This window comes from Buteo buteo, chromosome 25, assembly GCF_964188355.1.
Source record: "Buteo buteo chromosome 25, bButBut1.hap1.1, whole genome shotgun sequence".
Taxonomy (NCBI): domain Eukaryota; kingdom Metazoa; phylum Chordata; class Aves; order Accipitriformes; family Accipitridae; genus Buteo; species Buteo buteo.
This window is the reverse complement of record NC_134195.1, coordinates 12,130,776-12,157,360: the sequence shown is the minus strand read 5'-3', so window position 1 is coordinate 12,157,360 and position 26,585 is coordinate 12,130,776. Positions and strand designations below refer to the sequence as shown.

Sequence of the window (26,585 nt, the reverse complement as noted above, 5' to 3'; positions counted from 1 at the left end):
TTCAAGATGCTTCTGTTTAAAAAAAGAAAAAAAAAATCCTCCTCAAAAGGATGGAATTAATGGTGTGGAAGACTGTAAATAGGTGTGTGAGCCAAAACTGTTGTTATGGTAGAATATGAATCTTTCTTCCAAATCCTTGTTTTCGAATGTGTAACTCACTAAAGCAACTCTTAGGATGGCTTTTATGTCCTGCTCAAATCAGTGGTGAACTGGTGGGAGAAAGTCAAGCTATTCTGTTCACTGCCTAAGCACTGACTGATGCTCACATAACTGAGACTTTAGTATCCATGGGAAGGATGTAATAATAAAAAAAAAAAAAGGAAAGAAAGTCAGGAACTTGCTGCTTAATCTTTACCTGAAGTTATCAAAGCATCTTTATTTTGTTAGATTTCTTTTACTGAAAATGATGGTGAAGCTGGCTTAATAGTTTATCTATGAAGTGTTTCACCAGAATTACATTCACAATTGCAAATGTTGTTCTTCCTCCCACCTCTACTCTTAATGCTACTCTATATTTTAGTGTTCAGAGTGGATTCTTAGTATTTAACTCTTCTTTGCCCTATGTCTCCTAATCACCACATTAATGCCGTTACAAAGTCACATCTGAAGAACAGATATTGCACTACCTAAAGCTTGTTCTTTGCCTAGTCTTGTTAAGTAGATGGAATTAATCATGTGCTGAGATGAGATTCGGTAGCACTTGGGAAGATGTGCGTGAACCTGAGTCAACCTAGCCCAGGAAGTGGTCAGTTCTTTAATCTGACATCATAAATCTCCACGAAGATTTAATTTTTTTTAAAACAGCTATCAGCTATAGATTGATCCCACCTAAACAGTGCTGAAGCTCACCTTTTTTAAATATCAGCTTTCACTGACTTGAGTTAGTTAAACATTACATTTCATTATCCATCTGTTCATTTTCATCAGCAGCAGGTGGTTATCAGTAATTTCTGGTTAAACAATTGGCTTTTGCTTTCTAGCATCTGCTTTAAATACATGGTTGCTATCACTTTTGCTCATGCGCATTTTAGTAAGACTTTCAATTCAGCATTCTTTCTCTTTTGTTGTCTCTACTGCAGGTGTAGTTTGTTCTTCCTAATGAAGCCTAATTTCAGCTTTCTTAAAAAGAACTTGAGGGGTTTCTGTCAAGTACTTAAGTCTTGCATTTGACCATAACTTAGAGTAGTCCACTAGAGCAGTATGTGCCTTGAATCCTTTCAGTAAAGCTGCATATCTCACGAAGAAGTTCTGCATGTGGTGGGAGAGTGAGCTAGCTTAAATTTAAGTAATTATTAGAGAAACCTTGTGTTGCTTCTGGTTACATGTTTCTTTACTGTAAATATACAATATTGGAAATCATATTCTTCCTGCAGGTGCCCTGTTAATGTTCTAACTTTCAGGTACTTCCTGACATAGCTAGAGTCCTTCATTTTCTTTTTTTGCCCATTCCTAGGTATGAAGCAGAACTGAATCCTGTAGACCATCAGAAGTCCAACGTCCTAAAGTATCAAATGGAAAAAAGACCATTTTTTGAAATGCCTTCCCATCTGGCTGATGTAGACTTGGATGAGTATGACTATGAAGAGGACTTTGAGTAGTCATTGCTTACCATTGCTTACGGTCAACACTTGCAGAAGAGAAGGGACAGTCTGCAGCAGGTCTGCTACACACCTGTATGTTTCAGTGGGTTTTGTTTCCAGGAAGTCAGCTTAGTTTTGTGCTAAAATATTTAATCACTACACTACCTTTTAAATAGAAGAAGCAGCGCATTTGTATGGAATGATGAAACTTTTTGTATTTATTCAATATTCTATAGTTTGTAAAATAGATTAAAATATTTATTTACAGATGTTGCATAATTCCTTTTTGGAAGAATAACAATATTTGACTTTAGAGAAAAGTATTCTACTGTTTTTAAGAGAACTGTGTAATTTTCTTGAAGTTGATGTGTGGTGCACTGACCATCCCCGCCCCATATGTGAACAGGTATTCCTGTCCTGCTGTGGGAGGTAAGGAGACAATTTATACCTGGCCTGCAATGCTTATATGCTCATAGACAGCCCTAAGGGTTTTATGCCTTGGCAAGGAAGAGACATGACTGAGTGCGTGATCCAGCGCTCATTTACAAACAGTTTCATTTGAAAAGCTGAGCATATTGGCACGCAAGGAAAGTGAATGCTTGAGACAAGTTGCTTCTCTTCTCTGTGTAGTCCTTGTTTGCCCCAACTTTAATTTTGCTTGCCCTTTTAAACTTCAGTCTTTTCATTGATGTTCATTATAAAAAGATTATTTAATAATGAAGTCTGGTTTAGTGTTCATACTTGATCCAAAATGAGTGTGTTAATTCATGTAGAAGGAACCAATTTTTTTAAAATCCTTTGTATAAATGTTACTTGATCAGTGATGTGCACTAATTTGTTGTGGGCATTCAGTGCTGTTGTCTGTCCCCCCTTCAGTTGTTTGCTATTGACACATTCCATGGATATTCATCAGTGTCACAGCAGCTTGAAATTGTTGCCTCACTCTTACTGTTAAACAGATTTTGAGAAAAAAAAAATGTACAAAAAGATGTAAGTTATTTTTTGGTTGCAGTGTAGATCTGTTAAAATGTTTAAAAATCATGTTTGTATTTTCAAATAAAGATTTTCATATATGTAATTAAACAGCTCTAATTATTATGTACTGCATACTATTAACTTCTTACTATTAAAGAAGCATTTAAGATATGATGGGTTACACATGTGTGCAGTCTGGTTGGGTAATTACACCAAGCTGCATATTCGAGGCAATCAAGCTCTAGCAGGTCTGTCTTCATCTCAAAGACAGTGTTGCTGAGCAGCTGGAAGTGGCACAGAGAAATCTGTTCCACTCAACTCATCACACCATCTCATGTGGGAACTTGCAAACCTGTGTATCTTCAGTTAATGTACCTTACCAAGGAAACTCAAGTCATTTTAATGGCACTCAAAAGATTTTTTTAAAAGTAAAATCAGGGTTGATATTACTCCAATTTTAATGGAAACTCATCAATGTCAGATACCTTTCACTGCTTGCCCCTGGTTTGGGGTTTTTAAACAGTAGAGGTACACAGAGCAATTATGTTAAGCTCTGTTCCCGAAGGTGCTGTGGGAAAGGATGACCAGCTGACTTTCTAGATGACCCTGAACTTCTGCTGCTTTTCCCTACCTGAAACCCTTCAGCTGGAACCCCCTTTCTTAAAAAGGGGGCTTGTAAATGGGCACTGTACAGCCATGGGTGTTGCCATCACACAGTGACATTGCCCCATTCAATGGAGCTATGGTGCAGGGAAGGTCTCTTCTGCAGAGCCTGTAGCTTTGTTGCCCCTTCGTGTTTAAGGTCCTGTTAAATCCTGCCTTCTATTGCACTTGGGATAACCAAGTCCCTTTTTTCCTAAAGGATTTGCACAGATCTAGTAGAGCAGATTATGGTGTTATTGTGGAAGTGCCTTTTCTTGCAAGACGTGAACGATAAACATTACTGTACCTTCCCCCAGAAGGATAATTCCCATCCCTAGTCCTTTGTTACAAGAGTTAAAGCATCAGCGTGTTTGATGTTTTGATGTGGTCCCAGGTAAAACTTCTTTCTTAGTCCAGCTGTATTCTGCCTACCTGGTAAGTGTTTAGGCCTAAATCCACAAATCTAGGTGGATGAGGGAAATGTCACCAAGTCACAGGGGAACTGAGAACAAGTTGATCTGGGTGAGAATCAGCATTGTCTTGTGAAGTGCTACCTCTCCCCTTGCATTAGCCTACTGTATGCTTCATACAAAATGAAACATAATGGTTTTACTATTGCTGCTTCAGGCTATGTGATACCTGGGAGACAGTGATGGCTTTCACTTCCATGTTCATGGGCGCTCACTTCTCAGTCTAGAAAGCCAGCAGCACTGCTGCTGTTCTCTCTCCAGACTTGGTGTGGGAATATCACTTGCACTTTCAGTACTAATGGATAGCAACAGTTCTATAGTTTATTTTACACAGTTACTATATATATATATATATAAAAAAAAAAAAAAAATAAAGCTGATGATAGGATTAACACAATGTACAATTCCATGGAGCAGTGACGAAGGGTCAGCGAAAGCAGCCAGCACTCCCCAGCCTACTGCCTCTGGAACACTCTTGAGTGAAGATTATTTGCAAATTCTGGAAAAACTACTTTTGAAGGGCAATAATTACAGTCTATTTACATGGTCTTTTCAGGCTTTGTATTTTCCAAGTAAATACCACACGATCACTGTGTATGAAGGATTTCTTCCAGAGGAAAATACTCAGTCAAGTGGTCCCATTTCTTTGTTACTTAGAAGACTTGATACAAGTCTCTGGGAACATGTCCTGATCCCCACTAGACCACTAACCACATTGCTGTAAGCACTGGAATTTAGAAATACTTTCAGACAATTTGATCCAGGTTTTCCATTTTACAGGCAGGAAATGGCACTGCCAAGTCACTTGCTATCACCCAGCAGGTCACAGTGTTTGCAGCTGGGCCAGGCTCCTTTCTCCCCAGGGTCAGGTAGAAGGAAACAAGTAGATATCCATCTTGGTTATCTCAAACGGTAAAAAGAATACATCCAGCAGAACGCTGCCCCCACGCTGATCTGAGCAAGCTTGTCTCATCTAGTTTACAGAGTCTTTGACTCAATAGTTGTCAATACCCTGATTCCAATCCTTAGGTTGGGAATTTTTCCAAGGCAGCATCAAGGACCAGGACGCAGTTGAGTAATGACGTTCACTAACGCCCACAGCCTTAGAAGCGTAACAGTCGAATCAGTAATGCCCACAAATAGCAAAGTGGAGAAATGAACTGCAGTGCTAGTAACCGGTTCTGGGTGGCAGGCAGAGATTTGACTTGATACCTATCTCCTGCTGCCTTGGTTGATGCCATCGCAACCCCATTTTCAGTTAAACAATTTGCAGAAAAAAAACGGTAGTGTGTTCTTCACTTATCCTCTCAGCATCATCTTAACTGTCCTATACCAGAAGAAAAAAAAGATTGTCAGTCTCATACTATGAAGAAAACATTATGGAAGAGCACATAAGGAATCAGAATAAGAGTGTAGCATCTAACCAACTAGCAGCTTGACCACAGCTGGCTCTTGGAAAGCACTGTATTTAGCTTCCACAAAAGAAAGAAGCATTTCTATACCACAGGGAGCCCTGAAGAGTCACTACAGGGAAAGGCCACATACTAAATAAGTAAGTAAGTAGTGCATTTTCTGTATGGCTTCAATCTTGGTCCATGGATTTAAATTCTGTTACTATCTATCTTCAGTAGGAGCTGCTCCAAGCACATGGTCCAAGCAGTCTACATTTTAACAGGCATATGACTGGAAGAAAGGGTAGAAGCCCCTTTTTCCTTGTAGTCCTCTTTAAAAAAAAAAAAACAAACAAACAAACAAACAAAAAAACCCAACACCACTCAAACATGAAAAGAAACCATTTGCTCAACAGGAAAAACAATTCATTTAAAAAAAGTCAAAAGTCATACAAGGTCTTTGAATGTGGCTGCTAGGTCCCAGATAACCAGAGCCACTGGAAATCAAGGGGTTGCCTGAATCACTGCAAAAAACCTGTCTGCCAAACAGTGGGTTTACATTCTGTAAGAAGTTCAGAAAGCAGGGGGAAATACAGCAGAAAAACCTGAAGGAACCATTCAGCCCCTTGCAACAGCTGACATTAGCTGCAGCATAGGAAGCCTCATGGCCTCTTTTTTTTTCCCCCTTTCAGTATAGTCACTACTGCAAGACCCCCCGTGTAAAACACCCTATTTGCGTCCTTGCACTCCACTGGCCTAAAGGGCTAAAAGTCCTTCCCTGCTGCAAGTATCCATTCCAGGGCTGAGCTGAGACCCAGGCAGACAGCTGCAGTTTTGCCAAACTTTTATCTGATCCCAAAGGCAACCAGTGCCCACAAGACAACCCCCAGGCTATGCTGGCTGCCACTCCAAGCTTCCCTTCAAATCCCCAGCTGGTTTGGGGACAATTTAATCTCCCCAACAGCCTTGACTGGAAAAGGGCAAAGAAACAAGGGACACTCCAGTGAGAGCCCTGGGCTGACCAGTGATCAGACACAGTCCGAATCTTTCAATCTAAACAACACAGTGCAAACACCATTTTTGAAGCAGACATTCCCTGCAGGCCATGCAGCAGTGCCATCTCTGCAATGTGTCAGTAACATGAAGCAACTGCAGCAAATGGCTCTTAATCAAGAAGCTACCCAGTATGGGAAAAAAGGAAACTGGACCCTCCTCTTAATGCATCCTAGCTGGTGTTCAATGTACATAAGGATGTCTAGATGCTACAGAAAGAATTGCCTTAAAAATGCAGATCAAGCTGAAGAAGGAGGCTACAGCTGCAGCTGGAAAGGGAAGAGGGGAAAACCCCTTTCCTCAGCCTGAAAGCGGCCACAAAAGAGCAGCCCCTTTGCTGCTAGATGGGTACTCATGAGATTCTGAACTCCCACTCACCCACCTCAACTACAGCTGTCCTCAGAGCTGGAAAACCCAAGCTGGAATTACCTGGTCTGCACTAACAACATCAACATCAACATCTTCAGTCGTGTCTTCTGCTTGACCCTTCTTTGAGACATCTTCTGTCTTAATCTCATCTTTGCTGGGAAAAAAAAAAAGCTAAGTCTTGAGAAACTTTATAAGAGAGGTTGCACATTGCACAAGTGAGCTTAAGGCAGAGTAGTTCACATACATATTAAGATCTGCTGCTGAGATATCCACGTAAGGTAGCCCAAAGTTTCTGGCCCAGTAATTCCCAGGTATGAAACAGGTTATGCTCCGAGGAATTTCCAGTAAAGCAGTTCAGAAACAAAACACTCATTTAAACAGGGGCTACCTTCATGTTTAAAAAATTTTTGTTCTATTTTACTTGTATTCACCAGGTCCACTCAACAAGTGTCCCAAAACCTGGAAAAGCATGCGTCTTTCTGGGATTTGTGTTTCATCTTTTAACCTGCCAATATTGGAAATAGCACTTAACACGCCAATAAATGAACTGTATTAAAGGAAAATATCCCAACTGAGCATTTTGAGTTCCTTACAGAGCTCAAAAGTAGACTCAAGACTCTATTTCTGCAACACCTCTCTTACATCCATGTTCTGTGGGGTTTACACTCAGGCATGTGTGCATGCTGCACACAGACATGCACGTCTCTAAAAGAAAGTCACCAGTTACACAGTAGTTAAAAGCAGATCTCCAGAGACAAGAATCCTCTTTCACTTCCAGAGATGCAGAAAACACTCATTGTTCAGCTGCAGCAAACAGCCAGGGACTAACCAACACCACAGCCCTCTTATCAGGACCAGAGACAAGAGAAGTGGGACAGGGAACCTTCCTCCTTGTCTTTTTCTCTGCACATTCGATATTAGTCCAAGAAGGCACAGAAGCCCTGTCACAGTGGGGGACAATCAGGCTAAAGCAGCAAATACAGAAATTGGACTGAGTTAACAAAAAAACCCAACCTGTCCTTGGGACACAGCCCATAAGAAAGACAGGAGGGGCACACACCTTTTGCCCATGGAAGTATTACAAAAAACATAAGCAGAGATGGATAGAGACCCCAACTGTCAATACCAGGACAAGTGAAGGAGCTTGTAAGACATAAAACTCTCACCAGTATCTTCTTTGCAGCTCTCCTGGACAAAGGAATGGCAAATGTTCCTGCAAGTGCATCTCTCGAGATTTCAGCCTCTTTCTTCTTTTCCCTGCTGCAGAGGCAAGCTGGGAAGAACATTGCAGGTCTGGAGCTTTGCCTTCTGCTTCAGTCTGGCTGGTTACAGGCAAAGACCCTGTGACAGAAGTGAACAGACTCGTTCTTCAGCCTCCTACCCAGAGGTCTTGAGATGGACATTTCCAACATGTTCCCCACAGCAGTGAAGCAATGGGGCCAAGCTCAGAGGGAGATTTGGAGCAAAGCATTCATTTATTGAGGGAGCAAGCTAAAAGCCACATAAAAGAAAATCCATTCAATTTGCCCACTGGTCATTTTTCCAATCTAGATTTATGATCTTGGCCCCGGTCCATAAGTGCTATCAGTACTGCTGAGTCTATATAACCTTCAAGAAAAGAGGGCCTTTGGGACACAAATAAACAAGCATTCTGATGGCAAGTCACTGAAAAGAAAATTTCTGAGAAAGGATGAGAAAGAAACTAAAGGACGCTCTAGAAAAATTCCCTTTCCTCCACATACAACTACCCATGTTCATAGCACTTAGCATTTTTACTGGCTATTGTTTTCATAACGGCTTTACTACATTTAACTAAGTCCCACCATATCCGTGCAGTGAATACCTCATTACGGCTTGGAAGTCCATGAGAGCTGCTAAAGCCTAGATGCAGCCCACCTGACTATAACTCTAAGTTAGGAGTATAATCTTACAGGCTTCCTAGAAATTCAACAGAGAGAAAGACCCCAGAATATGATTTGGCCCAGATCACCTGAGTCAACTCCTGGAAATATCTCTCCTGTCTGAATTATCTACAGGGCCTAAAGCAACAATGCCCTTAACTTAACAACTGAAAGCAATGAACCAAGCCTCAATGGCACAAACAAATGCCAGACCTCAGTACAGAGCAGAATTCAAGATTATCTGAATTCAGCTCACTCAGTCTCCAGACCAACCTGACTGCTATTGAGTGATGAAGAGACCTTTAACAACAACAAAGCTGAAGGCAAAAACCACAGTTCAAACTGGAAAGTCTGCAACATCCAACACACTGTGGTACTGCTAATGCAAAGCATGAAGTGCATTTTAGCTGGGACGAAGCAAATACAGCTGATCCAGAACAGGGAAGTTTTCATACCATTAGACAATTTCCTTTTAAAAGAAGGCATCTTAGATGTGCCCACGGGGGACAACTCTCCTGAACTGCCAAGGACAGAGCTCTCCTCATCTTCATTTGCCAATAAAGAGTTTCTGTACCAAATCAACGGTTGCCATTCGTCTCCTCTGCAAGGCAGTGGTTCTGCTATATACCTCTGTAAATAAGCGTACCTGGAGAAAACCAAAAGCAAGCATAAGAAAACTCAGTATCTTTCCCCTCAATATCTAGGGAAGGTATTGCTAGAAAAGCATTTTCCTTTTACATTCCAAAGATGCAGACAGAACTGTCGAAGAAAAAGAAAGGGCATCCCTTTTCTCTGAAATATCTGAATATTTAAAATGCAAATGCCTTCAAAGCTAAAAGAGTGCTTGAATTTTAGCATTAGAAACAACACAGGAATTACAGGATTACATCAGTCTCTAGAAAGAATTTCCTTCTCCTGGGGGCCCTTTTCTGCCTCATGGACTGCAACACAAAGGAGATCCCAAGCTGAGAGATGCTCCTTGTGATTCAATAGTACAGCAGGTCAGGAAACGAGGTATTTACACCGTAAGTGCCTGTTCTGTGAAAATTAAAAACGAGAACAACCAATAAAACCAACTTTTCTCTAATATGATCTCAAACTCAATCCAATTATCTCAGGCTCCCAATAAAATTTCAAGTGCCTGCAAGAAGCAGTTAACAGCTCTGCAGTCGTGACAACACACAGGATGTGGGAAACACTGGTCCAAATCCCTGTTCTGTCCGATTCAATCCAGAGACTTGACACTGGGCCTGCCTGAATCCCAGGTGAAGCCATCACCTTTTCTGGAGCAGAGAGGTCTCCTTCAAACATTCTTTCTGAAAAACAGGACGTTCCTGACAAAGTCTTTCTGACCCATTCCTACTTCATAACAATAAGACCAGAGAACCAAAGTCTGAGTCAGGATTAGAAACTGGATATTCACTACATTTCAGCTACAGCTCATCACTTCAAAATCAAGCCCAGTGTTGTTAAAACAGACCTCACCTTAGCAAATACCAAAAGTGACAGTTTTAACACCAGCCTGTACAGTATATTATTCTTTCTTTGATTAGGAGTGTGGCCTGGAAAATATCAGACATTTCATTCGCTTTGCAAAACAAGAAAACCAGTGCTGGGAGGAGGTTAGGGTAAGCACCGACTCCGAAACAATTAGAGTCCTGGACTCTGGGGGCCCCAGGGATCAAGAAAGCCTGGTAATGGAATTTGTTGGTTTCAAACAAGCATGTATTGTAACTACTGTTTTAGGGTCTAATCCAACTGCTATCAATGTCAATGGAAAGACTCCTACTGATTCAGGAATCAGGCCCTTCGTGCGGCTTGTTATTCAATAATTCATTTCTTGTGTGCATTTTGTGGCACAGAGCAATTGACAAGTCAGGTATTTTACTGCTACAGCCTGGGCAATTACAGGGGAGGAGGTTAAAATCCATATACTTTGATGGTGTTGAAATACACTCCTTTCTAACAAATGCCCATATTCTGTATCTCATCTGTTACAGGTACGTTCACATATGTTAATATACAGATCTGGACATCAATCCTATGATTAATAATAAAAATGAAAATAACCAGATGTTTATTTCTGAAAGTTCATGTTGACCTAAAACATTCCATCGAGTAATTTATGATGGAGCTAAACCTAAATATTTCTAAGAGGAAATATAATCTCCAGCCCCTGCAAGGCATTTTAGGCCTCCCAGAATAGAAACTGTTACTCTAGAAACAGTCTGAATGTAGTTGTGGATAAAATTGCAATTTCCCCCCTTGTGAATTTTATTGTTTCCCATTTGTTCCCAGGAGCAGTAGGAAGGTCCAAAGCAGTAACAACTGATGTCAAAGTGCATTCCCTACTAGGTTCTGTATTTCCCACAAGAGTTTTCAATGAATGAACCTACCTGAATGTATCTAATACATTCAGGAATATACTTCTGGTATATAACCTCTGATCAAGAAGTTAAATATAGCCCTATGAAAAAAATTATCAGGATTCAGATTTAAATCTGCCCACATTAATGATGAAATATTTTCCTCCTGTTTAATTAAAAATTACTCCTTGGAGGTAAATGAAATGACAAATTTTTTCAAGGATGGATTAACAGAAATCTACTTACTATACAAGTGTCACCACACAGATGGTAACAGCTCTTTAAAATCCAGACAACATGGACAGAGTTGTAAAGAAACTGTATGAAACGGGGGCTGAAGCACGTCCCCTGTGAGGACAGGCTGAGAGAGGTGAGGTTGTTCCGCCTGGAGAAGAGAAGGCTCCGGGGAGACCTGATTGTGGCTTTTCAGTACTTAAAGGGGGCCTACAAGAAAGCTGGAAAGGGACATTTTACAAGGGCATGTAGTGGTAGGACAAGGGGTAATGGCTTTAAACTGAAAGAGGGTAGATTTAGATTAGATGTAAGGAAGAAATTCTTCCCTGTGAGGGTGGTGAGGCACTGGAACAGGTTGCCCAGAGAAGTTTTGGATGCCCCATCCCTGGAAGTGTTCAAGGCCAGGTTGGATGGGGCTTTGAGCAACCTGGTCTAGTGGAAGGTGTCCCTGCCCATGGCGGGGGGGGTTGGAACGAGATGATCTTTAGGGTGCCTTCCAACTCAAACCATTCTGTGTTTCTATGGTTCTACGAAAACCAATTCTAGTTGTAGATCTCAAAGATTCTCCCCCAGAAAAATGCAAGAATAGAAAGGGAAGTTATCACTACTCATAGATTATCCACTTTAGATTTACCAGGGGTTGTAATCAGTATATGTCAAACATTATTCTTCTGTATTTTGCATTTGGGGTTTGAATTAATATTTTAAAATACATTGTCTGGGTAGCTGGCAATCACTAATAAATTGTGTTTGCCAGGTAAAGTAACAGGAAAGTAGATATTTTACCACTCTTGACCCTTGCTATGTAAAAAATGATTGATGATCCCCATGGAAGTTAATTTCCAATTTAAGACAAAGCGACACAGGAGCAAACAAGTTACACAGGGCTCAGCAAGATGTGATGGTTAGTTTCTTTTCCATTTCTGCTGACTTCTTCTCCAAAGTGGAACTTTTCTTGTCAGGTACTGGACTGATTTGCTCAGAAATTCAAAAAAGGCAGGTGTGTCTTAATGATTCATCTTATATTCCCATGTCTTCGGATATACTCTCAGGAAAAGGGAAATACCTGTTATGTATTTTGCAATAGTTTTTACAGTATCTGTAAATAGAAGACTGAAGTGCAGAGACTCAGATCCAAAATAAGCAACACTGACTAGGCAAGTAATGACAAAGGTCAAATAAAAGGAAGAACGTTACTTCCTTCTCAAAAACGACTGGAGTTGAGGCAGGTGAAGAACGGAATAAGAGACATAATCATACATTTCTTTGTTCAGATGGATAAGGCCCCATGATGCCAAAATAAGGCTATCATTCTTATATTATTAAATGTAAATATTTAAACCACTGTAAAATACAGGCCCAAATGGATCAGGGTATCCCCTGTAAATACTAAATTCTTGAATTTCAATATCCACATTATGAATAGTGTCATGTATATTTCTATTCCAAATATATTCCATGGAACTCACATAATTGAGTCCTGAAGCTGCAGAATTAGATTGTTACAAAATAACGATCTGGGCACTACCTCTTCCTCAATCTTTTCTGCTTTACACTTCTGTTCAGAAAAGCATTCCTGCCACTCCACTAGCCAGTCAAGTTGCAAATCTCTTCCACCAAATTAACATTGTCTTTCCTTGAGAAGAATTGTCATATGTGGCCACAACTATGTCTAAAAAAGATCTAGAATGCATATTGCACATACAATCTGAAATAACTGCTACTACAAAATTCAAGAGTGTCTCTCAAACTAACAGCCTTAGGGGCAGATTGGTTTCAAAGGTTCTCTGCAAAGCCCTTGAGCAACTTCTGCAACACTGAAGGTCAAGTGTCCCATGTATAGGGATACACAAAACACAAACTGTGTATGACAGTGTACAAGAACTTAACTTACACCAGTCTTTTGTCTGGCTTTAGCAGCTTGTTGGAAAATTCACTGATGATTAACAGAAAGCTCAAGTTAGGAGGCAAGCATTTTCCACCTACTCCAGTAGCTCCTTGAAAAGCAAATTCAATCCCTTCCCTATTGGAAGAAAAAAAAAAAAAAAGAGCAGAGTAATAAAACAGACAACTAACAAAAGCAATGACCACGGACAAAGTGATGTTATGTGACACATACTTGTGTATCATGGCTACAGATTCTCTAGATTTCACTTGGTCCCAGCCAAACGTTAGTGAAAAGCGACGAGCAAGTTCCTTCATATTTGTGAAGGAAGCAGAGTAGAAGTCCACACTGCTACTGCTGTCTTGGCTTTCTGCATGTGTCTGAAACAGCTGCAAAAGAAGTCTTATATAAGCAACCATATGTAATCCTACAGGCAAACAAAGCACCAGGAGGACACAAAGGCATGCACAGCAAGCAACAGTTAGCTTACACAGACAGAAGCCTTACAAAAGAGCAGGTAAGTCACATGCTTCAGAAGCACACAACTGGAACAACAGCAAGGAACTCATACAAAAGACACTGTTGTGCTTAACAGATAGGCACAAATCAAAAAAACAAAAATAAAAAATTATGTGCATAAATAGAAAACTAATTCCTGAAGATGATGGCTCCACTGACCCCATCTCCTGTTGGGACTTCTGAATCAAGCCCCAGAGGCCTAATTCACCTGAGAGGCTTTCAGAATATCAGGATGCAGATATAAAGCAGCAAGTTTGACAGCAGTGTAGTCCAATTTCTGAGAGTGAGACTGGGTCAAGAGCACATCTCGAGCCCAGTCAACTCTGTTTGGGTTTTTCTTCCTAACAGAACATGGAGGTAGCTTGTTCTCTTCAACCTGTTAACTTTCAAGGTCAACCAAAGGCCAAAAAGGGCCTGTTGTCTATGTGATACCTAAACACAAAGTCCTGACTATGTCAGCAGAATATATGTAGCCAAATGCTGCTTAGCCTCATCTAAGCTCAGATTTCAGGGGCTGGTTCACAGATCTAAGCCCCTGGCAATGTGTTTGAAATAAGAAAAGCTCATGTATCAGTACCCCCTGGGAGGAGCCTGTTCTGTGGCTTACAGCACGACTCCAAGCTAGAAGCAGCTCTGGTCATGGGCAGAGCTGGCACAAGCAGCTGCTAAAATAGCTAACTGGCCTCATCAATCAGCAGCTGCAAGCCCCAGCAACTGAGACCCTTCAGAAGAGCTGTGACCCACTTTCTTCCAGAAAAAAATACTGAAAATACTGGGGATAAGAGCTGGCCAGCCACAGACACATTTGTGGTTCCTCAAATTCAATAGGAATGGAGGTAGTCTGTAAAACACAGAATAATATCCTTAACCTTTATTAAGGTTAAGAGACACCTACCATGTCCCAGGAAACACTCCATAATCTCACATCAGTCCTAACACACTATGCATTTGAAAGTTAAAAACAAGACAAAAAAAATGTGCACAAAATTACATTTTAAAACAGGTGGAATGATTTGAAAGGAGTTTTAATTATGACATCCAAAACCAACACACACATAGAAAGTACAGGCAAGGAAACGATTTCTTCCACTAGGTTTTTTAATGAATTTGAATAATTATGACAAGGTAGGTAAAAAAACTCCAATATGATTACAGCTGTCATAAGAGCCCCTAGACTCTTGCTTTAATCTTAATCTTACCTGCTGCAGACAGAGAATCAGTGTCTTGGTGCTCTGAATTTTGTTATTGTGCCTCGTCTTGCTTAGCGTTTCTTTAATGATGTCTCCAAAATCATTGTAGGTCTATTAACAGCAACAAAACAAATGAGAATTATCATTCCCCTTCTTTAGCACTGGGAGTACACAAAACACACAACTGTTCATGTGACACAAGAAGTTCATAAAACACTCCCAATATCAGAACATTCAAGCTAAAATATGAAAACTGGACTTTTTATATTATTTCATATGTAAAGCAATGGTATGCTCCTTTAAGAGTAATGTGAGGATTAAAGTTATACTGAAATTGTTAAGCATTTATTATAACAAAAAAACAAAGCCTCCTCAGGAGAGAAATAGAGAGTTTTCCGTATTTAACCAGTGCTTGCCTTGGGCCCAATGAAGTAAAGTACAAGATCCATATTCAGGTATTTCCAAAGTCCTGTTAGCTGACTCAAGGAAACTGCCCATTCTGTGCTGTTCTTGGCTCTCCTGAAACCGACTTCAGAGTAGCTGAAGCTCTACCAGTTGTCTAAACACCAGGACTCATGTGAAATCTAGGCCATCTGCATATGGACTGTGTGAGCTGTATGAAGTAAGCTGACAGCTTCAGTGTCAGAATCTCTATCCTTAAGACACTCTCCCAGACATAAACTGCTTCTCTGCAATGGCCTCTCTGGAGAAGCTGAGGAGCTGATGTTCAGACATATCCTCTACTCAATTTTCAGTTCATTTGCCTGCAGTGAGGTACCTTTGCAGACCAAAGAAGAGAGATTGGTCCCACTCTTGCTTGATTTTATAGCCTTTTTGTGATTATACAAAGATTCTGAGCCATAAGACTATTAACCCCACATCTCTCACAAACGCTGGAGTCACTTTCAAAAACTAAAATGCACTGATAGGCAAAGAAACCTTATCTAAAGCATTACCTTCACATAATACTTATAGATCTCAGCAGCCGCAGACATCTCTACCACATTATACACTATTAACTTGCAATATGCTGCAAGAAGACTCCGTTTTTTGTGCAAGTCGTCAAGTATGCAACTTTCATCCTTTCTGTCCTCCTCTTCTGTCAGGTCTAGGAAAACAAAAGCATTGAAGCTTTGTTCTGCTGCTTTATTCAAGATATCTCAATTTTAATGACCAACTTTCATCCAAATAGCAGACTCAGCTGTTCAGTCAACACACTAAGCAACAGATGCTAGCGCTCATTCCTGCATATTCGGAAAACACAGGTTTATTTCCACTTCAAAGCTTGCAGCTGATGACAATGAAAGTGAGTTTCCACATTTCCACAGTCTTCTACTCTGATCTTCATAGGGCTTTCGCATTTCTACTAGTCAGAATCTCCTTGTACAACACTGCTCACAGCTACAGAACAGAACCAGAGTGCAAAATAAAAGGCATAAACACACCAAATGGAAGAGACCAGACAAATTGCAACTGCATTTTTTTTTTCCTAGAATAACACAGATGCCAGAAAACCAGCACATAACTCATTGGAAACCCTACAAAAGTTGCCATACACAGCCAACAAGAGAAGAGTTCAGATGAAACTCTCCAAGTGGTTATCAACAAGAGTGACAGAAAAAAGTCATTTCACATCATTAAGAACAAACTAAGTCTCTGGAACATGGGTTAATTACTAGCTGCACAATTTGTGGAAAACAAATACTCTTAAGAGTCTTCCAACACAGCTACGAAGGTGCTTGGGGACAGCTTCTTGCAGCAGGAGAGCTGAGGTACACTCTTTCCTGCTGCAAATGTAATCTATCAACTGCCAAAAGGCTTCAGTCTTTGACCTATAATTTTGATGTGGACTGTTTTTGCTTCTGGCACAACTGTGGGCCTGGAAACAAACATAAAGCAAGTGACTGATCAGAAGTATCTTCAAATTAGAGTTAAAACTAAAATGGAGCAGCTGCCAGCTGTGCACACAGACAAGGACACCCACAGTATAACAAACACTCGTTCAGGAAGGAATCTGCAATGGGACAACAGGGATCCTTTGTGGGGAGGACTGGGAAATTGAAAGCATCATACAAAATGTGTTTGAAGCAGATCTCAGGCCATCTAGCCCAAACCAGGATCAATTTTATCAGTTTCAGATACATTACATATACAAGCTGAAACATAACCTGCTTCAAAAACTCCCCTTACTAGGATACTACAACCTACTTGAGCAATGTTTTCTATTGTATCTCTACCTTTACCTATAAGGATTCTCTTCTACTATTCCCCTGTTAGAATTTAGGTCCATCACTTCTTGCATATACACTGTGACCTGAAGAAGCGTAGTGCCCAAAACTGAACACAGAACTCCATCTGAACAGCTGAAGGAAAGAGTTTAACACAGTAATCTAGACAATGCTTGGTTTTTCAAAGCATGACATTTGAACTCAGCCTCAAAACTACAATGATCTAACAATCTACTTTCAAAACACTCCCCAAAGAAACCAGCCTTCACAGTAACAGCCTCAATATGGCATCTGAATGTGCCTGAAAAAGGCAACAGAGCAACAACTACTATTTCCCACTAAATCTGCCCTGCACCCCCCAAATCAAAATCCACTAGTCCTTTACTCTGATGGCTTAGAAATGTCTGTGCATTGACAGAGTCACACGGTAACACTTCAAGGCCTTCCTCTAACACCATCATCTGTACCACCAAAGTCAGTCTACTAAATATTTTTACATTCTCATACATCCCTGCATTACATAAGCCCTTTTCATCCTACAGGTAAATTGGCAGCTATTTCCTGTGGCTGATCCACAGTGGATACAGATCAGTGAATAACAGGTCAGCCACTTTGTTTGTAAAGGGGCCCAAGCAAAAAACCCCCACCAGTCCCCCCCCAAAACAACAACAAAAAAGTACAGCCCCTTTTCCTGATATGTTCAGTGCAGATGACATATGACAGCAAAAGTGGTATATTGTTTCTCCGGTGATGAAGATGTTTCTCCGGTGATGAAGATGTCTAACCTTTGCTTTCCTCTTCTTCCTCCATGAAAACATGTTTCTGGATGAACAAAAGCAGTTTTTCCTGAAGTGATGTGCTAGGAAGATAATCTAGAAGTCCAACTGCTTCTTCGTTATTATTTGAATCCTGATGACTCAAAATCAGCAACCAGTCACAGAGTATCATGAAGGCCTGTATCCAGCAAACAAAGCCAAAGAAGGATTTAGACGCCATGTTACTTTTCACGCCAACTCCACTTTGCATCTCCATCAAACGCTACAAATCACAGTCTAGCTTCTATCCCACTTCTTCCTTGCAAGCTAAAGATTTCTGTTTGCCCCAACATGTGGTAAAATGCCACAGCTAAGCCCTTCCAGAACTTGTACCTTAGGATAAAGGACATACAAGTATCATGCATTAACACCACCTAAAGATTTTCAAACTTCCATGGGAAGGATGAAGACCTCTATTGTGCTAGAATATCTCTCTTTTAACACATTAATGACTGGACAATTTCTCCATTTTTTTTAGTTTTTTAAGTAATATTCATAGCAAGGCATTAATAAAGCAATGAGCAACCAGTACACTGATCAGTCTAATCAGAAAACACAATAATTATCAACTGGCAAATTGAGTCATTCAGTTTCAGGCCTTGATTCTGCAGATGGACCCATGCAGACATATATCTATGCTTGATTAAAGCACTAACTTTTGTAGCATTTTAACTAACATAACTTTAATTTTCCTTTAAAATAAATAGCTGAAGATTTTTTTAAAGAGTTATTTCTGAAAAAAAATAGCAAAAATCAATAGAAGGAAATACTATTATGAAAAGAAAGGCAGGCATATAAAAGTAGAACTGAGCATGAATGCCAGTTAAGTGATAGAGAAACACAAACCTTTTCTCTTACATCTTTTTCCTTATGGTGGAGGAAGCACATGCAAATCTGACTGAAACATCTCAGCTCTCTTCTTAGTGCGAAAAGAGTCTCCTAAAAATGTATTTAGGAAAAGTGGCAGGACAAATATGTTAGGGACTATGATTCAATAGAGAATTACAGAACAAACAACAGTTGTATCTTTCTTCCACTGATACTATTCATTTACGATAGCACAGCTGATGACATTATGAAAGAAGCGGACATCTCAGTTGCAACAGCTTACTAGCTATGAACAACTTTAAAACCATGTCTTGTTTTCAGGCACAATATTTGGGATAGAAGGGTCAATCCATAAAAATATATACTCTGTGCCCCCCCGCTGGTGCAGAAATGTGACAAGTACAGTAGGATGTGCATCTGTCATACTTGCTGAGGCTAGTGGTATTCAGCAAGTCACAAACTCTTTGTTTCTCCACCTGTAGGATGGGCAGCTCTAATAGCATGTATTCCCTTATTCACTTCAGCTTATCCTTATAAAGCAGTGATAATGATTTCCACTTTAGAGATGGAAGTCGAGTCATAAAAACTCTGGTCCATCCCACCTAATTTTCAATGTGAATTGCCTTCTGGAGTTGCTCTTCTCTCTCCCCCTGTTGAGTACAGAGGGAACACAGTTTAACTAGGCTGCTAACTTTGGCACTTAGAAACATAGACACCTCTATTAGTTAAGATGAATCCAGCAAGAGAGACTATTTGATTTGCCTACAGCCACATAAAAGACTTTCTGATCCTTCACCAGGTCCCAGCTGTTGCACTGCACTGAGCTTTGAGCAGTCAATAGAAGAGAAGTGCCCTTACAGCAGGGCTGGATTTCATCCTGTGCAACTGTATCTTGGTAAGAAAGGGGATCCATCCCAGGGCATGCTGAGAAGGAGCAGAGGGGGAGGCAAAACATTGCTTTAACGCTATTGGGGGAGGAGGGGGGAAAGAAACAATCCTAGAGCTGCTGTCCAGGAAATGTTCTTTTTTGCTCTTGGAACTTCTCTCTCTGCCAACGTCTAGATTTGGCCCTGCAGAGTGGGCCGTAACGTTGTGCTTCCAGTCAAAATCTGCTCCCATATGAAAGGCCAAATTGAAAAATGTGCTGTCCCATTATCAGTTAAGCTAACTGTCCAGACTGAAAGGCAGAACGTATTAGAGCAGAGAGAGATGCGGACATCCACACAGGAATGGAACGGGACGAGAATAGATAGTGAATCAGTGAACAAACGGGTAACCTCCCTGCTAGCATTTCTCACACAAAACAAATGTCCGTGTCAGTGTCAGTGTCCTGTTCTGTACGCACACAGGAGTACCGGGGGAAGGGGACAGAATGACAGAAGGAGCAGCCCTCAGTGTAGTCAGAAATCACCATAAAGAGGAGCCACACAGGTACACATTCACATGTGAACCGAAGCATAAAAACGTTTTCCTTTGGTGTCTTGAACTAGACTGTCTTCCAAAATACCTGCCAGAGCTTGGCACTTTATAAAACCAATTAAGGAAGTAAACAGTCAGCTGATAAGAAAATTACCACTTTCCTCAAACTTTCTGCCAGAAATATACAAGTAAAACAAGAAATAAAAATGAAACAAAGCAACGGGGCTTCCTGGAGTTTTCCTTGAATATTCTTTGTTGCTTAATACAAGAAAACAACAAACTGTTTGGCAGTGGAACAAGTTCCTTATCTCCATCAAGCCCCAGGAATTCAATGCACATGCTTTGCAGTAAAAATAGAGGTGAACCATTGTTCACTTATTCTCTTGCAGACTGAAAAAGCATAAACACTTTTTAAAAGAAGAGGGCAAGACAGACAGAAAATGCCTCAACTCAATTTGGTTTCCTCAAGAAAACACAAAAATTATCTTCTTAGAAAGCTTGGGTTTTTCTGCCAATTTGAGAACAGAAAAGCAACTTAAACTTCTAGAAGCACAACTCTGGGTTTCAAAATTACGTGTAGTGGCCAACCTTGGGAGAATTTTCCGAAACCGCAGTTAGTTGCCACAGGAGAGAAAAATACACGCACTGGAGAGCTGGCAGGATCATCTGCAAATAAAAACACATGTCCTTTATTTATAAGAAAGGCTCAACAGCAAAAAGCTTAGGACTAAGCAAAGCATCCAACCCTGACATTCTGCATGCTGCTTGCATGACCATTTCTGCACTGTAAAGTATTTAGACCCTCAAAATAAACTTAATAGGTTTACATACAAGCAAACGTTGCCTCCTGAGAAACTTCATTACTAAGGTGCTGCTTCTGCAGAACTCTGACATCTTGACAAGCTCAGTGGAAAGTAACCATGTACTAAAAAGGGTGTTCACAGAAGCTAACTATAGCTTAGCTTCTCAGGATTTCTTTGCAGTCTTTGATGAAAGGCAGACTCCTCCAGAGGGAAATTCAGAGCAGAAGCCAAACCTTGGTGCTCCGATGCTCCATCTGAAGGAGTCCACCTCTACCCACTGGCTGCCAGCTCTCTCTACTCAACTAAATTTCACTCTTTCCCAAATAACCTCAGTTCTTTCCTGAAAATGGAGGCTGATTAACATTCATGACTGCTCAAGTACTTCACCTTGTAATCCCAGGATATACACCTCCACCTTGGCACAGCCAGTGTTTGAGCTGAGGCAACCAGACAATTAAAAGGCTGCAGTTGAGACAACTGGCAAGTACAAACCATCTTCACCAAGAGTCAATCTGCAAGCAACAGTTTCAAAGTAGTCCAATTTCTGGTTACATGCAATCTGTAAGGGGGTCCTCACAGTCCCAACAATTTCATATGTACTGAGGGCAAGACTGTGCAATGGGAAGTACTGAGCATGACAAAGGATCAATCCAGATGTCAGATGTTTATCATAGTTTTGGACAATCTCCAAAATAAATGAATCTATGGCATGAATTTACCAATTCCAGTAACATTATACCAAAGACAGACTCAGTTTCCCAGATTGAGAAATGGAAACAGTATCTTCCTGTCTCACAGAACACTGATCTATAAGATTATTTAATAACTCCTAATTTTCCTGCTTTCAACAAGAAAAGCCTCTTCTAGTGTTAAATATTAACAACTCACCAGAACAGGCAAACTCCCATGTTCCATTTCAAACACCAACAACCTTAAAGTCTTGTCATACAGATTCCACTTGGTGAGATCATGGGCACTGCAAGTGAAAAAGAAACAATAATTATACACTAAGCAAGAAATGAAATCTCACCTGACCAAACAGATTAAATGTATCATGTATCCTATTTTTGCCTTCATCTGATGTACAGCAATAACAATAAACAACTAATTATTAATTATAAGGGGGGGAAATGAAGTCAAGTTTTTCATGATCTAATGCTGCTATCTTTAGTCCATAGCTTTACAGTCTGCATTCTTACAATGAAACTGTAGTGTCTTTGAGGAGAGGAAAAAGAAGCTTAAGCTCTGTACTTTTTCCTGTACTCTATCCACACTCTCTAAGTGCCCAAAAAAAGTCTAAAGAACAATTTCCCCATGCCGCCTTAAAAGGCTATTTCTAATACTCTTGAGTGTTCACAACTCAACGTTAGACTTCTCTTTGCAAAAACAGAGCAGCCCCAGCACACAGGGTAGGTAAAAGACACATTGAGAAGGCGGCCCAGTTCCCCCACCCTCTACTATATTGCATGATAATTTACTTGGTGAACAATCCCTGGAGAACCAAGCTTTTGACAAATCCATCTTTTAACAGAAGAAGATCAAATAAACTAAAACAAACAAAGCTGATTACATACGCTGGGAAAAAAGACTGCATTCACTATACCCTCTTCAGACTGACCACCAGTGTTGAAAGTAAAGCAGTGCAAAAGCATCCAGCTAGCAGGGAGGCACCACAGAGAGGATCCGTGTGTCCACTCTGACATCCCAACTCTGTAGCACACACTTCCCAGCTACATTAGGGCTGATGCTCCAGACTGACTAATGAGTCCAGAAAGAATTCCATATCCAAGAGTACAGTTCTGTTAAGAAGAAACTAAACCTTGCAGCACCTCTCATAGGGATCATTTTCATTCTCTTGAGAAAAATCTCATTAAACTTAACAAACAAGAGCAATTCTGACTTTGCACCTGTCAGGTCGACACTTAAGTATATGGGAAAGTAAATTGTGTAAATAAACATCTCACTTATGAAAAGCTGCTACTCTTCTCAAAGCAGAGTGCATCTGGGAAATTTCTCCTGCATCCGTACAAAATCCTTCTTCCTAAATTATGAAAGTTTGGGAAAGAGAAAGGAATTAGCCAGTGTGGGGCAAGGCAACTGCCATGTTCTCTTCCCAACCAACCCACAAGCTTGAATTACTCTCCTCCAGCCCTCTCCAGTCCCTTCACCTTTAACCATGCTACTCATGTCTTCCTCTACGGTAAAAAGAAAACAACACATTGACTGCACAGAAATTTTCTATAAGGAAACGTCCCTGTCACAGCATCCTCCCTAGACTACAGTATTGCTAACACAGAGTAAAAACTAGCAATTAGGCTAACACAGAAGTGCTAACCCTCAAACTCACATGGCCATTCACAGTCCCTCACACAGTTGTCAAGGATCTCTGGAAAGCTAGCTGTTCACATGGTGCTGACTCTCCTTGCTTCCAGCTGCCAGATCACATTCAAAGATAGCTAAAAATATATTAAATACTTTCCCATAGATGCAATTGCTGTAGTTTCCACAAGTATACTACGTGATTATGGGAGATGGTATATACAACCAGGAATTAGAAGGGAGGGGTTCCAGGAGAAAATCTCTTTATTTAGATATGGATCACACTATGAAGGAGTTGAAGAATCCCTGGTCTAGCACTTATCTTGTTTCTTGTAAGTACACATTCTCCCACATTGACATAGATATCTATTTAAGACCAACAAAATAAATCCAATCTGAGGTTAGGGGATTTTTTGGCTTGACACATTTTACAATATCCCAGTGTCCAATAAAAACCTGCCAGTGTTAACTCTCATACCATGGCATGACACCTGTTCATGACGGCACAGTTGATCAGATCAGCTGCGGGCTTCTGTTGTTCAGTTCAGCCAGCAAGCTATTCATATCACCACCAGCTGTTTCTGCTTTTTAGAACTAATGAAAAACTTTGAGGGAGACTCTGCAGTCCTCCCTCAAGGGGAAAGTCGTCATTTCAAAGATCCCAAAGCTATACAATCTGCATTATAGACTGCTGGGTTTGGGATTTTCTTTCCTAGTACTATCTTTACAGCCAAAGTGGCAGCACAAAGGGCATCTTGTGTACAGTCAAATATGTGGAAGTACAGAACTATACCTTTTTGGGAACAGTCTCATCACCTATAGATCCACAGCACTTACTAGCTGATCTTGCACATGGTATCTTTGGCACAGTAATGGAGCAACTACGGAGTTTAGGTCCAGAATATTCAGAAGACATAAAATGTCCTATTGCTGGTGTGGACTACCTCATTTATTATCTTCCCCACTCTATTCCTGCCAAAATACATCTGCTTCATTAAAATGTAAACAGTCAATCTTTTCAGAGGCACAAACCCACCTTTGAAAGCTCTGCTCCTCTTAAGCAGAAACAGCAGGTAAAGAATAGTTCCATATCCCCCTTAATTTTTTTGTCTTCTTTTTTCATAGGGAAACAGTCTGTTTATCTCCATGATGAGTCACACTCACCTTTTCCCAGAAGTCATCTAGTAGCTGGTTAAGCTGTCCCATCAACTCATCTATCAGTTGAGTTCGGGCACGATCTACCAGGCTATAGATGGCAATTTCTTCACTGCAGAGGATATAGTAAGTCCTGGAGGAAGCCTCAAGGACAGACATGTCAGAGTGTTTGGCCACAATGTCTTTTACCTCTCTCAGCAAAGCATCCAAATGCTGCAGGTGATAAAAGGGGTATTATAGGTAAATTGTATAAGAATTCACTTATGCTCTACATACATTTCACTAGGCCCATATATCTCTATAGGTCATACAACCAACGTGAAATAAATGCCAGTCTAAGGAGCAGAGGGGCAGGTTTAGAGGACACAACTTTTTCCTGGATTTATAGCTCTTTTTCATTATTATTCTCTCTGGATCTTCCTAAAGAATGAAGCAAATGCTTGAAGTTCTACTTTAGCAATACATGTTCAGCACTACATAAAAATAAAGATGAAGGTGGGGAATAAAAAAATGCCTTTCCAAAGGACAGGCATATCTCCAAAAAAATGGAAGTTGTCTCCCTCAGCAGCAGAGGATGGAGAATGTTTCCGATCATGTCAGCAACTGGGGTCTTCACTCTTAGTGAGAGGAGGTAACTTCTGCCATTCTGCTGACTCTCTCCTTCCAGTTAAAGTTTTGTGCTGAAATTAACCTAGGAGTCTTTGCCTAACATTACCTTCCTGTAAACATCCCTGCTTAAGAACACATTAAGCTATTTCAAGGATTTCATCTATCTGTTTCTGACCAGCCCTCTCCCATCAGCAGATATACTATCTCCATTCTTATCTTTCAGTTGCTATCATTCCCCAGCAGCTGGGAGTCACTCTTCATGGAGAATGAAACCTATTCTGCAGCAAACTCCTGGGAGACACCAGTTTAGACACGTGGCATAACCCACCCTGTCTCCACCCAACAATGAAAAACCCAGGGCTGGGCCTACCACATGAAACCACAAATCATTACCCACCAGGGCCAGTCACAGCATATCAAGAACTGACAAGCACTGAGACTTTTCTTTGGCAGCCCCAAAGTAAAGCCTGAATAAGACCACTTTCCTCAAGGTAAGAGATCCTTTCTTTGTATTTCAACAGTCTTCTACTTGTTCCAAGTCCCACTAAACTCCGTACATTGTCACATGAATTTAGTACATTCCACATGAACCGACTACCCCAATTCCTATTCACCTTCCTTAGATGTCCCATACGGTAAACGTCTAAATCATAATACTGAGGAATCTGCAGAAGATTTGCCACTTTTTGTGCATCTGTTGAATACTGCAGAGAAAAAACAGGATATGAGTACACTGCAGGAATTTTAATGAAATATTTAACATGCATTCACAGAGCAGCTGTTAGTTACCTTTGCCAAGAGCTGAGGAAGCACCATAATGAAGTGCTCAGTAATTTTGGTACAATCTTCCAATTGTATTTTCTTCTCTTTTACTGACAGAATCTGCAGATAAAGCAGTTTGTTTCAATTATGAAATATCTTAGAATTGAGTGGAATTTTATCTGTAACCCAAGGTGAACTCACATGCCTTTGTCTAAAGCATATCAAGCTAAGATAAAGATACTTTTCCATGGAGACAACCAGATGCCTTTTTATTTTTTTGTTAACCTTAAATTAGATGCAAATGGCTGAACAGCTATATCTCATGGATAAAATGTTCACCATTTGTCAATAACATGCTTCAACTGGCTTTCCTCTAATGCTCACCTCCTTCAACATCCACTACTAATAAAATCTAGAGGTCAAAAGACACTGTGTAGTTTCATAAAAATAAGCCATTTCCTAAGATATACCTACCACTAGGAACATGCTGTCTGGCAAAGTACATAAGGAAAAGAGAATGTGATTACAGGACAATAAATAAGACTTAAGATGCACTGACTTTTTTGGCTGCACCTCTGCCCACTGGAGGATGACCTTCAGCTGCTTCTCTAACCGTTGCGAGGATAATTTCAATGAGAGCACTTTCATGGGCATCACTCAGTGCTGTAAGTAAATCAGTCTCCTTTTAGCATTCACACAAAAGAAAAATGAAGATGCAGCAACAGCTAATGTAAAGCCTACTCATTTATCTGAGCAACTGTGGAAGGATGCTACAGAAAGAAAAATAAACACCTAGAGAGTGTTTGATTTAATTTGAAGAAAATTATTTTCTACATTTTTTCACACTTACTGAACACAAAAACAATTGCTTCTCTCCTGGCTAAACTTTTTAGGGCAGTTGGGCTCCCAAAAACAGAGGCAGTTTTAATGGGGCCTACTCCCACTATCTCATTTAAGAGAAACCTGTTTCTTTGAGTACCAAAATGCTTTAACTCACTGGGTCTACAAACTTTGATTTCAATCACACAACCACCTCCAGTTCTGCTACAGCTACTCATAGAATGGTTTGGGT

General features: G+C 40.4%; 2 protein-coding genes across 8 annotated transcripts in view; one reads left to right on the top strand and one right to left on the bottom strand.

The window, feature by feature from the left end:
• PPP2R3B (protein phosphatase 2 regulatory subunit B''beta) overlaps window positions 1-1,803 on the top strand; it is a 54,825-nt gene extending 53,022 nt beyond the window's left edge. For both annotated transcript variants that reach the window (XM_075057479.1, XM_075057480.1), the window contains one exon: window positions 1,454-1,803. In XM_075057479.1, coding sequence (XP_074913580.1) covers window positions 1,454-1,598 — 145 coding nt within the window. In that variant the 3' untranslated portion in view covers window positions 1,599-1,803. The remainder of the gene's footprint in view (window positions 1-1,453) is intronic.
• The window catches only part of LOC142044736 (cohesin subunit SA-2-like), a 64,584-nt gene continuing 39,768 nt past the window's right edge, over window positions 1,770-26,585 (bottom strand). For 4 of the 6 annotated variants that reach the window (XM_075057477.1, XM_075057474.1, XM_075057475.1 and 1 more), the window contains 17 exons: window positions 26,073-26,176; window positions 25,541-25,633; window positions 25,366-25,455; window positions 24,152-24,355; window positions 22,633-22,709; window positions 21,557-21,644; window positions 20,454-20,531; window positions 18,465-18,557; window positions 17,589-17,757; window positions 15,532-15,683; window positions 14,585-14,686; window positions 13,101-13,255; window positions 12,876-13,004; window positions 8,837-9,027; window positions 7,647-7,821; window positions 6,541-6,634; window positions 1,770-4,994 (listed from right to left, as the gene is read on the bottom strand). In XM_075057477.1, coding sequence (XP_074913578.1) covers window positions 4,986-4,994; window positions 6,541-6,634; window positions 7,647-7,821; window positions 8,837-9,027; window positions 12,876-13,004; window positions 13,101-13,255; window positions 14,585-14,686; window positions 15,532-15,683; window positions 17,589-17,757; window positions 18,465-18,557; window positions 20,454-20,531; window positions 21,557-21,644; window positions 22,633-22,709; window positions 24,152-24,355; window positions 25,366-25,455; window positions 25,541-25,633; window positions 26,073-26,176 — 2,003 coding nt within the window. In that variant the 3' untranslated portion in view covers window positions 1,770-4,985. Of the gene's footprint in view, window positions 4,995-6,540; window positions 6,635-7,646; window positions 7,822-8,836; window positions 9,028-12,875; window positions 13,005-13,100; window positions 13,256-14,584; window positions 14,687-15,531; window positions 15,684-17,588; window positions 17,758-18,464; window positions 18,558-20,453; window positions 20,532-21,556; window positions 21,645-22,632; window positions 22,710-24,151; window positions 24,356-25,365; window positions 25,456-25,540; window positions 25,634-26,072; window positions 26,177-26,585 lie in introns of those variants that run through there. The other 2 variants (XR_012654408.1, XM_075057478.1) reach the window with 2 other exon arrangements.